We start from the raw sequence: 14,440 nt of genomic DNA, 5'->3' as shown, positions 1-14,440 counted from the left end.
TAAGAATGGAAACCAAAGCCTGGAGCTCAACATCCACTTTGTTCTGAGGTAGCTGGGACTGAAATCTGAGCTCTACAAAGCTGAAAGCCTTCCCTTGATTCTTAAAGAAATCCCAGTCAAAGAACAAAACCAAGGCAAGGAAGAGACCATAGAACTCCCAAGGCACCTCAGGGGGACCATGTTTCTCCATCTCTTTTTCCTTCTATTTTTCTCCTGCTGCTTCAGGCACTGAATTCCACCTGGGTCTGAAATCCAGTGGCCTTTCCATCCCTTTCCTAGGCCCCTGACCTGTCAAGTATCTTCAGGTTTACCTGGGTTTCCCACGGAAGAGACAGACATGGGTTGAAGGAAGGAGAGAAAGCTAAAGGAACCAGAAATGAGTGGTGCTTGACAGAAAAGCCACAGTAGTTGTGATGTTCTTCCACATTTGCAGTGTGAATTCAGGGTCTACAGCTAAGAAGTTCTAGTGGGAATCCTCTTTCTTGATCTCTTTAGAAAGAACAAGACACAAGAAGCTGAATGAACTTCCACTAAGAAATCTAAAGGGTGAACATGGCTCAGAGAAAGAGATCCAAGTCACTTTGTTCACATCTGTGTCACTGGGTCCACCCCCATGCACCTTTGGCTGAGTGTGAAGACTACACAGTTAGGTGTGATGGAAGCCTGCTCTTGAGTTTTTTTTATCTTTAACACATTCAAATACGTTACTTAGACATCAGTTCAAATGTGTTACCACGATCTGGTCCAGGTCTCAGGGAGCTTGGGAACAGAACAGTTATCCTCGCTGACACTGTTTCATACCCAGCCTGAGGATCAGAGAGTATTATGTAGTTACAGGATGTGGTGTGGTTACATACAAAGCTTCTCCCCTCCAGGGCCCAGCTTGTTTAGGTAAACCCAGGTGCCAAGAGGTGAATTGACTTGTCCTTGGCAGAGGAAGGAATAGTACAAAGCCCGACTCCTACCCCCCTGCACTAACTACTTGAGTGCTGCCTCCTCAAGGGCACAGCCTTACATACCTGAGCTGCAGGGGGCATTGTATTCTGCAGTGGCATGATCATCTGCAAGAGAGAGGAAAGTTTGCTGTGAGAGGTAGATTAGGAAAGTAATTACAGAGCCCTAATATCCCTTCCCTTCAGCACAAGAATCCATGGGGACCTTGCCTCCTTGCCATATTCTCTTTAGACTTTAAGGTGGAAAACAGGCATGTTCCCAGCCTCCACAGGGAAAAAAGAGCACCAATGGATGCTAGAGTGACTCCATATCATGAAGTTCTTCCCCCTGATTGGTCAGGATTGGCAGTAGGGAAGGGTCCCCTTAAGTGTAGGACTCAGAGTAAAACACAATTTTCAACCTCATGAAACAAAAGCATAAACATTTCCAGAAGACCACAAGGGCTGGAGATACCAGGATTTTGCCAGGGGACCAGGGATCAGAGCTAGGAGGGTCAAAATGCAATGATGTAACACCCACACCACAAAGCCACAGTAGAGACAGGCAGCCTCCACTCTTGAGAGGCCCAGGTCTAGAAAAATACTGTGCAAGATAAACCCCTGTGGCTGTATGTAGGGAACCCAAGGCTGGGATAGCAAAGGGCCACAGGACAGGAGTGAAAGGCACTGGCAAAGTTGTGTGTGGAGCCCAGGACTAGGATAACCATAGGGCCTGCCAGACCAGAGAGGGGCACCAGCAGAGCTGTCTGTGGGAGAGGAGAGGGAATGATGGTGACTTTTCCCCTCTGTCAACAAAGTCTCACCTGGCTGGTAGTAGTCATAGACACGCACTGTTGCCGGTTTCAGATGTTGCACTTCAATCTCTTGTTCCACTGAGAAAGTGAAGTTTTGCAGAGTCTTATCCAGCTGTGGAGAAAGATGGAAGGGAACAGGAAGGAAGGATGCTCCTTCTCCACTTCACCCTACTTCCAGCTTTATCTCCCAATTAGGGAGTTCTTTTTTTACTGTGGTCTCAGGTCCCCCTAGCACCCTTCTTTCTCTTCTTCAACCCTAGCTTCCTTCCCCAACCCTTGGACTTCTTCTTTTTGTAAGTAGACCAGGGGTGAATTGAGGTGGGTGAGGAGGGAGATGCACTGGTGCAGTTTGATTCCTGGTCCACCTTAAGTTTAAAACCAACTGCCTGGCAGTGGCAGCAATTTTACTATTCAGGCAACAGTGAGGGAGTCAATTGACTTCATGGCTCATTATAATCTACCTGAACCCTTCTAAACTGTTCATTCCATGGGTGTTAGTGACCCTCTCCTCTTTTTCATAATCTTGATGTTCCACCAATCAAACTACCCTTTGTTCTGAAATTCTGCTGTCTGTGAGCTGCTCCTATTTCACAGCCTGCATATTGTCTTCAACTCATTCCAATGAAGTTATATTTGTTTTGCTTCAATTTAAAACTGAAAAATACAGCCCTAGACCCCTAGCATAAAGCTTCTAGTTTATTTTTAACTAGAGAAAAAGATGTGTTGTTTTATATGTGATGATGCACCTCATCATCTGCACCTGCCTTTTCAAAATTCTAGATCTATCCATGCACATACCCTTGCCCTTTAATGGTCAGATGGAGCCTTGCATTGCACTTACCTCCTCCAAGTAGATGGTGACCTTCTCTGGGTCAACCTCGGTCCTCTTCACTATGGGTATCTTTTGCAACTGCCAGAGAACAGGAGACATGCACACTGTTTAGAATCAACTCATTGGCAGGATTGTGATCTCCCCCATGTGAGAGTGGTTTGGATGTGGAAAGTGTTAAGTCAGGGTAAAACTGCCATAAGTGAAATCACAGTCAGGCTTGATTGGGGGCACAGAGTAGCCTCAGAGCCTCACCTAGCCTCCTGTGTCTTTCCATCCAGACCCCCTTGCTTTATTAGGAGGACTGACTCCATCTCATGTAGGGCAAATATTGTATAACATGACAGTTAAGTGGGACCTCCTTGAGAACAACAGGACTGGGAGCACTTGGGGTGTGAAGCGGGAACCTCTCTAAGGTTTGCACAGGAGCAGCAGAGACTGACCTAGAGTCATAGAAAGTAGGGCTGGAAGGGACCTCAGGCAGTCATCGGGTCCACCCCCTTGCTCAAGGCATGACAATCCCTATCTAAACCAGCCTGGACAAGTGTTTTTCTAACTTATCCTTAAAAGTAGCAGTGAACCCAGGACAGGCTCACATGGGACGCCACTTGTAGTAACATGTCTTTCAGGGACTCAGGAAGGATGCAATAGAATTACTTTTAGAGGCCTATCCACTTGCGTGCCTAATAGGTGGAGTAGAATCTGGCCCCTTGAGCAGCCCTGAGACAGACGGACTGATAGCAGCACCGGGCATACTCTCCTCCTTGCTACCAGGCAGGTAAGTTGTTGCATGTCTGAGAGGGGGCATGTCCACAGTGGGAGTGAGCAAACAGGAAGTATTTCACATTGGTGCTCCTGAGCATGGCACAGAGAGGGTGCAGACATGTCCCTGATAACTGCTTAAGGTTCAGTGATGCCATATGCTATGTCACTGTCTGTTGTAAAAGCTCTCAGGCAACTCCTCCCATCTCAGCGCTATTTTGCAATACAGCACTAGGCCCTACTGTGTGGTTTCATAGCTCCTTGGAATTCTGGGATGCCAAGTGACATAGCCTTGCCTGGTATCAGACAGCGTGTTGCAGGGGCAGCCTGGAGACCAAGTGCTGCCTTTCTGGGATAACTCAGAACATTTCCACTGGCTGAGTTCTGAGGAGTCTCAGGGTGCCTGTGCATGAGCAGCGAGTAATTACCATGCTCCAGCAGACTCCAGTGTCTCGTGTATCAACATCCCCATGCTGACAAATGGCAGCAGGAGCAATTTAACTAAAGCTTGTTCAATGAGCTTTAGTTAAAGTGCCCCCAACCACCATTTTTCAGTGCGGGGACATTGATACACAAGATACTCTGGGTGCTTTAATTAGAGCAGCTCTCAGAGTCACTCTAATTAGAGCCCCTCCTCCCGTCCCACTCCCACAGCATGTGTATAAACACCCTTAGGCCATATCTTCACAGCACTTGGAGTTTCATGGGTGGGATTCTCTTTGCAAGGAAGTGCTGGTGGGTTTGTGGGGGTCTCTAACTGAACCACACCTAGAATATAGAGTCCCTTACAGCCAGGGAAGGGCAGGTGGGAGGGGAGCTGCTTACTGCTTTCACAGAGCTCTTCACGGGGATGAAGCCTGACAGCATCTTCACTTCTATCAGGGCCATGTTGCTGCTCCTGCGGTCCCCAGTGTAGCTAGAGGAAGAGAAGAAGCAGCGGGCATGGCACCCACCTCAGCACTCTAAGCAAGCGGAAGATACTTCTTGTGACCCATGAGTGAATGTGGTAAATTTGCTATGGGGGGAGCTGTAGCAAATGTTTGCTGGCTCCCACACTGATGTGCAAAACTTAACATCCCCTCTGCCCAATGGAAGAAAGGGCAGTAAGACCCCAGAGGGCAGGAATCCTGGTTTTAGTGTGGGAGTGCAGTTTCCCCCAGTTCTGTGCGTGGTCTCTGGTCTCCCAGTTTTAAGGAATCCCAGCTCCAGTTTCAGAGACACTTCAGGACAATGGAGGCAGAGTGCACAGGACAGTGCTCCCTGACTCTCTCTCTCCCAATTTCCAGCCACTGGGGGAAGGGGGAAGAGCAGAGGATGGTGAGAAGCCAGAACACCCACCCCCTGTCACCCTCCATAGCATGTCCGTGCATAACAGGGTGCTCTTCATTTTGAAGTACTTCTAAATAGTACCTCATTTCAACAGGTTTACTTCTGCAGCACTTCACCTGTTTTTGGAGCATTTCAAAGGGCATGTTCAACTATCTGGAAACTGCTTCAGAGGCATGTGAAACGCTTCAAATATGATGTCGGTCCACACCCCAAGAGAGATCACTGAGGCACTCATTTGAGATCCTGGAGCTTGTTACAAGCTCATCTTCTAACTGGAAACCTTCCCCCGGTCCCTTTAGCTGTCCCCTCACTCCCTGTTCTAGACCTGTTCCACAGGCTTCCTTGGCCTGGGAGCATGGGCAGACGGGGAAGAGGAAAGGGCCTGTTGCTCCCTCCTGGTCCCTGCAGTCAGGGAACTCCACTGTGCAGCTGTTCATTGAGACCATGTCAGTGGTCACTGGCTCTGGTACAGAGAGAAGAGTTGGTCCCATACCTGACTGCCACATGGAGGTTGAAGTGCTCCCTAGCTGCATCACTGCACTCCACTGGGGCTGTCTCCACGTGCAGGACAAAGACCGCCTCACTCTTATGGGGTGGGACATTGTAGCTCAGAGTTGTCTGTTGGGGGAGAAGCAGAGGGAATATGTCTATATAATCTTGTGGGGGTTCCCTGCATAAACAAAGGCCCCCAACTATACCACATCCTTCTAACCTAGCAGCTGGTAACCTTTTCAAGTCACAGGCTGGAACAAACTGGCTCCAGTCTGACTCAGGCTGCGTGGTTTCTGCAGTGCATCAGCAGTGGGAGATTTTCTCTGCTCCCACACAACTGGGAGCTGCACCTGCACCATTTCCCCCAGCCTCTCACTCCCTGGCTGGGGCATGAGTGCAGCTTCCAGCTGATGGGGAGCTGTGCCAGGGCTGGGCAGGTGGAAGCTGTGTCCACACTGCTGCTACTTCTGCACTACAGCTGAGAAGCTAGGGAGAAGGTGCATAAGGAAGAGAGAGAAGTGGCAGCAACATGGACGCAGTGTCTAGCTTCCTGGCCCTGGCACAACTCATCACTGGCTGGAAGCTGTGCCCATGATGCAGCCAAGGGGAAGTTATGGTGTGGAGGGAAAAAGCAGTGGCAGCAAGGCTGCAGCTGGAAGTTGCTTGGTTCTGGCACACCTCCTCACTTCTTAGTTCTGGTGCAGGTGCCAACGTGGACTTGGGCATGGGCAAAGCTCTTGGGCTCTGTGGGTTATATCTAGTGGCTCTGCAAGCCAAATCCAGTCCATGGGTCATATGTTGCCACCCTCAGCTTTACCCAGTTTGTAACTGTCTAAACAGCTGATTCAGTTTGTGGCTGTGTCCTTGTCTTTCTGTCATATGGTTTTCATGTAGGCTCAAACCCTTCCCTATTGCAAGTCCTTTGGCTTCGATGAAACTTCACCAGGGATGACCTAGACCTTATGGTTCCTCCTTTGTGCCTGGTGCTTTGGGCTGAATTAGTTAATGAGCCAGGGAGTGGCACAGTCTTCAGATAGCCTCTAGATGCTTCTAAGATCAGGGGTGGGCAAAATGCAGCCTGCGGGCTGAATGCAGCCCATTAGCCCATTCTATCTGGCCCGTGGGTCCCCTAAAAAATATAGAACATTAATATTTATCTTCCCTTGGCTGCTTTTCATGTGGCCCTTGACATCTTGCCAAAACTTAGTAAGCGGCCCTCTGCCCGAAATAACTGTCCATCCCTGTTCTAAGATGGTTCTTCAGCTGCACAGATAGTGCCAGTGTGTGAGGGCTAGACTGCCCTCCTTTTCCACTTCCAACAACATTTCTATGGAGCTGACATCCCAAGGGGCACTGCATCATGGAATAGACATGCACAGTTCTCTGTACCAGCAGGTGTGTCAGGAATTACTGGGACTGGTTGCAGGCGGTGTTGGGTGAGCTTCTATGGTCTGTGTTATGTAGGAGGTCCACCCTAATGGTCTTTTGGGCCTTAAAATCACAGACCCTATTAATAAAATTGCTGCTCAAGTACTCCCAGAAGGCATTACTGCAGCATGGCCATTGTGGTTAAGCCAGCAGAGTTGAAACATGCTCCTGCAGGGAAAATCCTCTTCTGTGGATGCACTCAGCCCATGCTAACCATGTCATGTGGGTAGGCCAGAGCCTCCCATGGCTTATGGAGTGAATGAGTTATAGTTCACACTAGGCTTGGTAGAAAATCCTGCTCCCATGGAAGTCAGTGGCAAAATGCCTTTGGACTCCACGGGACCATATCCCTGGTGGCCCTCACTTACCTGCACATACACACAGCCACTCCCAGCCACCTGCACTGTGTACACTCCTGGGATGCCAAGGAGAGGTGCTTGCTGTAGCACCAGCTGGTTCTTCCCATCCACATGAAACTCCAGCAGGAGGGCCTCTTCAGATCTCACCATCACCTTTGTGTGCCCTGCCTTCCGGTAAGTCAGGCCTGCATATTTAATCAGGGCTTGGAGGCCAACAACAGTGTCCTGGAGAGAGAGGCAAAGTCAGCTCATTGTGTATGTGCACCACCCCTTTGCTTTGGAGCAACAGGGTCTCTGGGAGTGGGCTCCCAGCTTCAGCATTTCCCCATAAGTTGGGGAGCCTGGAGGGGTCCATGCCCCTTGTGGCACCAGTAACAAGGTTCACAAGCAGGCAGGGTCTGCACTGCCTAGAACATAAGTATCAGGACTGCAGCCTTGACCCATACCACATCTTGATAGTGCTAAAACTTGCACTCCCGGTTGTGGGTACAGGTTTATATCATAAATCACCATGGCTTCCCTAAGGCTACAAACAGACATTGTTTTTGTTGCAGCATCAGCTGTTCTTGGGTGTGTCCTGTTGTCCCACAGGGTGTGAGCCTTGCCACTCCTGGGGCTTCAGGTGCCCAATCATACAGGGTAACAGCCCTGGGTGCTGTGCCTCAACCTGAGGCACATGTTTCATTGTTTCATATCCAGGGCATGCTTATGCAAAACCTCCTCATGCAGGTCCCCCTGCTTGCAGACACATGCACCAGGCATCCTTCTGCAGGGTCTGGCATGGCAGCATAAATGCATGCCCCAGAAGCCCCCCTGCAAAAATCCCCTGCAAGCAGGGGAAACCCCATGGTTTCAAGACACAGCAGTATAAAAGGCACCCTCTGGGAATCCCCTGCAGGGGAATTTCTGGGTTGCACAATAAGAGAACAAAGATCCTTGCCTATAAGGCATCACAAGCTGTGACTAGGTTTGGTTGCATAAACATTTTTGGGCAACTGGAGCATGCCAAAGGTCAGGGACGGCACAAGGGCAATGGCTGTTTGCACTCTAAGAGACTCACTCCCATCCTCCATCACCAGCAGGAGTCATATATCCCTCCCTAGAGAAATCTGTCCCTAAGGGATAACTCCCCAGTCCCTAAGGGATAACTCCACAGCAACTCCCCAGTCCCTAAGGGATAACTCCCCAGCAATTCTCCAGTTACTCAGTGTCTCTCTTCCTTTCTGCCTTTCCCCCCATACATTCTGAGGGAGTGGTGTTGTTACCTGAGTGGAATAAAAACCCCCAAAGGAGTTGCGCCTTTCGTTGAGCTGACGCAGAATTGGGGACAATTTCGTGATGTTACTGGCTGTCACCTCTGGTTGGGATAGGTGAGTCAGGAGGATGTAGGCCATGGACTCAACCAGCGATGAGGATCCTGTCATTGGCTCATCTGCAAACAAGTGGAGGAAGACAAAAATTGACCTAGAATGCCAGCTTACCATGCCCTGGAAGCCCCCAGGGACTAGGGTTCACTCACTTCATCAGGGACCCCTACCCTTATCTGGGAAAACCTCTTTGTTCAGGGTCCAGAGCTTCTCCTGAACCCCATTTCATTACCTTGTACTCTGGGATGCCAGTCACCTAATCATTTCCCTTGGCAGAATGGATGCCCTCAATGCCTTGGACACCCAGGCTGCACATAGACCCCAAGTCCTCAGCAGGACCCTGTTGATAATCCTCTTTGCAGAGACTGCTTTTGCTTGAATTGAAGCTCTCCTCCTCCCTGTTTCTGCATGGTCTAGGATTCTTTCCCAGCTATTGACATTACTTATGTAAAATCTTCTCTATCTTTCAGGGCAATTGTGGGAAAGGCAGTGGATTACTGAGAACATGCATCTGATTTTTGCCAGCATCCTTTTTACCTGCTAGCCCCACTTAAACCAGAACTGGGTTTCTAACCCACACCCCCAGCTACGCAAGCAACTCCAAACCCATGTCAGAGACTTTCTATGTGGATGTGGATGATAGTGTGGCTAAGGCTAAAACCCAGATAAGAGCTTCAGCTAACTGTGCAGTGCAGACATACCCTGAATGACAAAACAAATGGAAACCTGCAGTGCCGACCTTAATACCACTTTGCAGAAGAGACCCAAGCTTAAAGAAGGAGAGAGAAGAAAATTGATTTTCACAGGTGAAGGCTATGTCAACCCTCCTAGGGAAGGCTACTCAAGGACAGAAGCTAGTTGTCCTCTCTGGGCCAGATGCTGATCTCAGTTCCAGCAATATCAACACAAAGTCACTCCATAGTGAATTTACAGAGGAATCAGAGTCACGCTGGGTTTGCATCAGAATAGCACAGAGCTGAATCTCCTCCTTCATTTACTCAGTCAGGCACTCTCCCCAGGGTTCAGGCCTGCTGTCCTTAGCAGTCCATCCTCCCTCAGCAAGTAGCTGGCAGCCTGCAGTGAAGCCATGCAGTCTGATTCCCCTCCTGTGGTCTCTCCCCATTGCCAAAGAGATCTTCAAGAACCTGCAGGTTCTCCCTTAAGGGAGATAATAGGGAATCTCATGCAGATAGAAATACACAGCATCCAAGTATAACTGGAACTGGAAGATCAAAAAGGTTGTTAACTATTGCCAGCCCACAGGCCAAGCATGGAACCAGCAGCATTGTTCCAAAGAGCTGTATGTCCTTATAGTGAGACACCCCCAAAGTGATACCTGCCCCCACAGCTTATAACAAAGAGGCTTCTAGTGGTGCAAATGCAAAGGGACTGATCCTCCCAAGTGTTGAGTGCCATGAAGTGTGAATGACACTGATGTATGTTGAGGGATGCTGGTTCCTCAGAGAAATTTTGGATCTTTAATGTCTTTCTCTGGCAAAGCTCCCACAGACTTCACAAAGTGTTTGCTTGAGCAAGGATGACTGAAGGCCAAATAAAGGCTCTAGTATTGTTCCTGTTGAAACATGGTTGCTCACACTTATATGGCTAAGAAAATAAGATTGGCTATTTATTGGGTCAGCTCATAGGTCAGTCCATCTTGCCCAGCAACCTTTCTTGTGCAGAATGGATGCTAAGAGGGAGGGTGAACAGAGCACGTCCAGAATTTTCCACTTTGTGCTTCTCTTCCAGTGGTGCAGCTTTGAGTATTCAGAGGTTTAGGAAACTCTGACTAAGTGGCTGTGAACTACCTACCATGTTTAGGACCTACTGACAGACCTTTCCTCCTGGAATTTGTCCAATCCCCTTTTAAACTGGGTTAAATTATCAGCCTCCACAATGTCTTGTGGCAAGGAGTTGCACAACTTAATTACACGCTATATGAAAAAGAACTCCTTGTGTTGGTTTTAGACCTTCAACCAAATAGTTTCATTTGGTGTCTCTTAGTTCTAGTATTGGGAGAGACCATAAGTAATAAATCCCTACTTTTTTCTGCATCATTCATTATTTTGTAAAACTCTATCATGTGCTCCCTCAAATACCTCTTTACAAACTTGTCTATTTGAACAGCCCTAGCCTATTTCGTTTCTCCTCATAAGGTGTCCCTAATCATCCTTGTTGCCTTTCTCTATACCTTTTCTAGGGCCTCAATCTCCTTTTTAAATTATGTGGACCAAAACCACACACAGCATTCAAGGTGTGGACACACCACAAATATATAAAAGATCATATTGTTTTGATTACAGTTCCTTTCCTTATAATTCCTAACTCTTTTTCTTGCCTTTTGGATTGCTGCTGAACACTGAACTGATGTTTTTAGAGAACAGTTCACAGTGAGTCACAATGTTCCTGTGTGGTAAGTTAATGAAGAGATCATAATGGTGCAGCCATATTTGGGGTTATTTTTTTTTCTCTGTGTGCATCACTGAAGTAGAGACTTGAACCAGATCTTGGATGCATGAAGAAGTTCTACTGTGTATCTGAGAAACCTCTCCCAATCGAAGCCATGTCGAGGCAGCTACATCCCACAAAATGTTTCAATTTGGATAAGCCCAAATTTTCCAACAAAAAACATTTTGTCCGAAAATTCCCATCTGCCTCTACTCCCAACCCACCAGAATCATGCTTTAACCACAGGCCAGGACAGTGCCTGTGGAATCAAGTATCTACCAAAAGATGTACCTGTACCAGGCTTGAGAAATTTTTCATCTAACTTCTCCAGGAGCTGCTGCCTCATCTCTGTGTCCTTGGTCAGGGCAAAGACATAAGCCATCAAGGCCTGGGTGTAGGCACTGTCCACATCATGTAATGCTTTCTTAAGGCAGCCCAATGCCTTTTCCACCATAGCAGCCTGAGAAAGGAAAATGAAGGCAATTAGGATAGTCCCTGGACATCTATACCTGATCCCTAGTAATCACAGATACAACCAGAGAACACATCCCAGAAGGATCTTTTTCCAGTTTCCTGGCCTAGGTTTTGAAATGAGTGAAGGCCAGAATACACAAATCTGGCCTGAACCAGGTTTCTGGTAACACAGGACAAAACAGCCACCATATTTAAGCCGGATATATTCCAGGAAGTCTGGGTCAGATATAACATCTTGCCCTGGGTAGCTGGGTAGGACACAGTGGGCTCATCTACACGTGCATATAAGCATGACTAAATTTAATGCGCATTAAGCAATTTTTGACAGGTGTCTACATGTGCAGGGACTTGGCACTAAAGTTAGTGCATTTGGCACTAAAGTTAATGCTCTTGGCACTAAATTTAGTGTCACATCCCCTCAGTCCTGCTATGTGCCCCTAGTGGCTGGGCAGACTCAGCACTAAAGTTAGTACTTTAACTAATCACACCTAAACTTGATACCTGCAGGTATCAAATTTAGGAGCAATTAGCCTAATTTTGCCATTTTAATGCAATTAAGGGCGTGCATATGTAGACACATGTCCATATAGCACATTAAATTAAGCTAATGCCCATTAACATGTCTTGTGTAGACTTGCCTTATAACTCACTGAATTCTGGTGTCCAAGAGGTGGGGAGGAAAAATAGATCTTGATCAAAACAAAATTAATGTTTTCTTCAGCTCTGCTTGCTGAAATGGGAGGGAGGGGGAAGGGAAAAAAAAAACATTAATTTCTAAGTCAAACGAATGGTTTAATTTGAGGCCAAACAAAATATTTCATTTCCATTTTGGGGCATCTGTAGCTAAAGCAAAGCAATGGGAATGAAGGACTGGGCTGAGGTGTGGTGCCCAAAATGGAATCAGTTATGTGTCCTACCAGCTTCCTGGTGACAGCCAGCAGCTTTGGGAGGATAGTCACGCCCTTGAGCTTCACACTGACTTAAGATGCCCAAAAGATTGCTCCTTAACTCAGAATCAGCAGGTCTTTGCCTGCTCCATGCTGGTAAATGCACAAAGCAGAAATGTGGTGGCTGGACTTGAACAAACTCGGACTGACCCCTCCCTGTACCTACAGAGCGGTGGCAAAATGGTGGGTTCCCTCACATACTGTGGCAGTTCAGAAGCTACCTACTTTCTCATCAGATGGAGCTCCAGGAGTGAAGCAGTGATGTAGGCTGTCAGTGAGAGCTCATCATCCACTCCACCCTGCAAGACACACAGAGAGATGAGGAAAAGGGATGAACAAGTGCAGTGGAGAGAAGGAATGCATCACCTGCTTGGAGTGTGGAAAATAGACCCCTTAGGAGAAAAAGGCAGCAACAGCTCCCTCAGATTAGCAGGATCCTAGGGGGGATAGTGAGAAGTAACCTGAATTGTGGCCACATGCATGCACTGCAAATTGGGTTGGCTATGTCTTCAGTAACCAAAGATAATAAAGCAGGGAATAAAGCTTCTGTCTCAGGTCCTGACCTTCCCAATTTGTGAGCCCTTTGGATTTTCTGAGGAGGGATCTTGCTCCAAAAGTGCAGATCAAATGCTGCACCCGTTGCAACTTGGAGTCTGAGAAATAATCTAGCTGAGGCATAAACCCTCCTCCCCATATACCTCAGCCTTTCAGTATCCCCTTTGGGAAGCAGAGCTGAAAGAACTTCTTACTCCGTATATGCCTGGGTCTGACTGTGTCCCCAAGGATAGGTAAAGATGGAAAAGTTTGCTTGAGAGGTCTCAAAGTTGGCCTAGCCTTACTAGGGACTGCACAAATCCAAGATGAAAAGCTAGTTCTTGGAAGGCCAAGTTGTTCTACATGACACTGATGGGGTATCTCCCCAGTCAAAGACCCATCCAGAGATGTTAGATCTGGCTTGCTGTCATTTGGTGAAAACCAGAATTAAACAGGAAAGAATCATGGAAGCAGTCTAAGGGTGGGTCCTGCTATTTTCACAATGGCTGAGACTTAGCCTACTCTGAGAATACAGCCATGGCCAAAGTTCCCTGATCTGGAATGCTATTCATGTGATGGAGAGGAGGAAGCAGTAGCCATTAGGTGAGGCAAAAGCAGATGCTGCCGCCTCAGCAGTTTCCTCCTTCTCCTATGCCATGAGGGCAGAGCTGCCATTTCAGGCAAATCAAGTTCAGGTGACTTACCCTGACAGAAGGCCCTGTTTTAATTTGGAGGGCATTTGGGGAAAAGGACCTTGGAGACTGAGCTCTCTCTGGGTACATTGACACTGTGGAGTCAGGGCATTTAGTCACTTGCCTGAGGAGAGAAACCCCACCCATGTGTTGCTGCTTCTTGCACCAAAGCCAGAAAGGAGTTGGTGAAGATTGGCTTAGAGGGTGGGTTTATGGCATGATGCCATACAACTCAGCCTTACTGCCAAGAAAATCAGTCCAACTGGCTTGGTCCTTTTCTGTGCATTAACCCCAGGAAGAAAGAAGTGAGGACACCTTTGGGGGGCACCTGGTAACACACTCAACCAGGGGCAACACGTAGGGGGTGCATGTGGGGGCATTTGCACCCCCTGTGTGTGGCAGTGCACCCTCTGCAAAAAGGCACCACCAACACTGTTGGCAGCGCCTGTGGGCAATCCATGATTGCCCCTGACTGCTGCTGATGCTGCCAGAGGTGCCTGCGCGTGGTCACTGACCCATGACACAGTGTCTGCAGGAGCTCCCTGCTCACCATTGCCAGGCTCCTGCCACTGCCGGCACAGCCATGCCCCACCAGCCACCAGGGGCATGCGCCATTCATGCACTCAACATGGTTTCCTGGCAGCTTGGGGAGGCCCATGGTGTCCTTCCTCCCTAATTTAGGGGGCTGATGCATGTGGAAGAGGGCTGGGTAGGTGGGGCCTACTGCCTCAGTGCCCAGTCAAGGATTTGAGGGCTGGTAATTGGAGCATCTTTTTACTAGTAAACAGGGCATGTTTGATGTGGATTCACCAAGAAGCCATGAAAATGGAGTCCCTATGAAGCTGCTTTGGCACTTCTCAGAAATGATCCACTAAGTAGATACAGGGCAGTAGCTGAAAGGACACTGATATTGCAAAATACATCTTTCAGCCCAGCTGTCATGGCTCTTTCTGGGCTTGGGGAGTACTTTCCCGTGGATATGGAGAGCCCTGGCGTGGGTCTGTGGGAACAGCAAGAGACCCAGCACCTCTT

At 48.2% G+C, this 14,440-nt stretch overlaps 1 protein-coding gene across 1 annotated transcript in view; it reads right to left on the bottom strand.

Annotated features, from left to right (window-relative positions):
* Positions 1 to 670: 670 nt before the first annotated feature.
* Positions 671 to 14,440, bottom strand: part of LOC106721824 (alpha-2-macroglobulin-like) — a 44,331-nt gene continuing 30,561 nt past the window's right edge. The window contains 10 exon segments of the mRNA XM_025214384.1: positions 671 to 806; positions 1,020 to 1,061; positions 1,757 to 1,859; positions 2,589 to 2,657; positions 4,164 to 4,254; positions 5,161 to 5,285; positions 6,956 to 7,171; positions 8,212 to 8,378; positions 11,053 to 11,221; positions 12,404 to 12,481. Of these exon segments, the coding sequence (XP_025070169.1) occupies positions 796 to 806; positions 1,020 to 1,061; positions 1,757 to 1,859; positions 2,589 to 2,657; positions 4,164 to 4,254; positions 5,161 to 5,285; positions 6,956 to 7,171; positions 8,212 to 8,378; positions 11,053 to 11,221; positions 12,404 to 12,481 (1,071 nt within the window). The 3' untranslated portion in view covers positions 671 to 795.

This window comes from Alligator sinensis, unplaced genomic scaffold (genome assembly GCF_000455745.1).
Source record: "Alligator sinensis unplaced genomic scaffold, ASM45574v1 scaffold1129_1, whole genome shotgun sequence".
In the NCBI taxonomy this organism is placed as follows: Eukaryota; Metazoa; Chordata; order Crocodylia; family Alligatoridae; genus Alligator; species Alligator sinensis.
The sequence above is the reverse complement of the archived record's forward strand: the minus strand, read 5'-3'. Positions and strand labels throughout refer to the sequence as shown.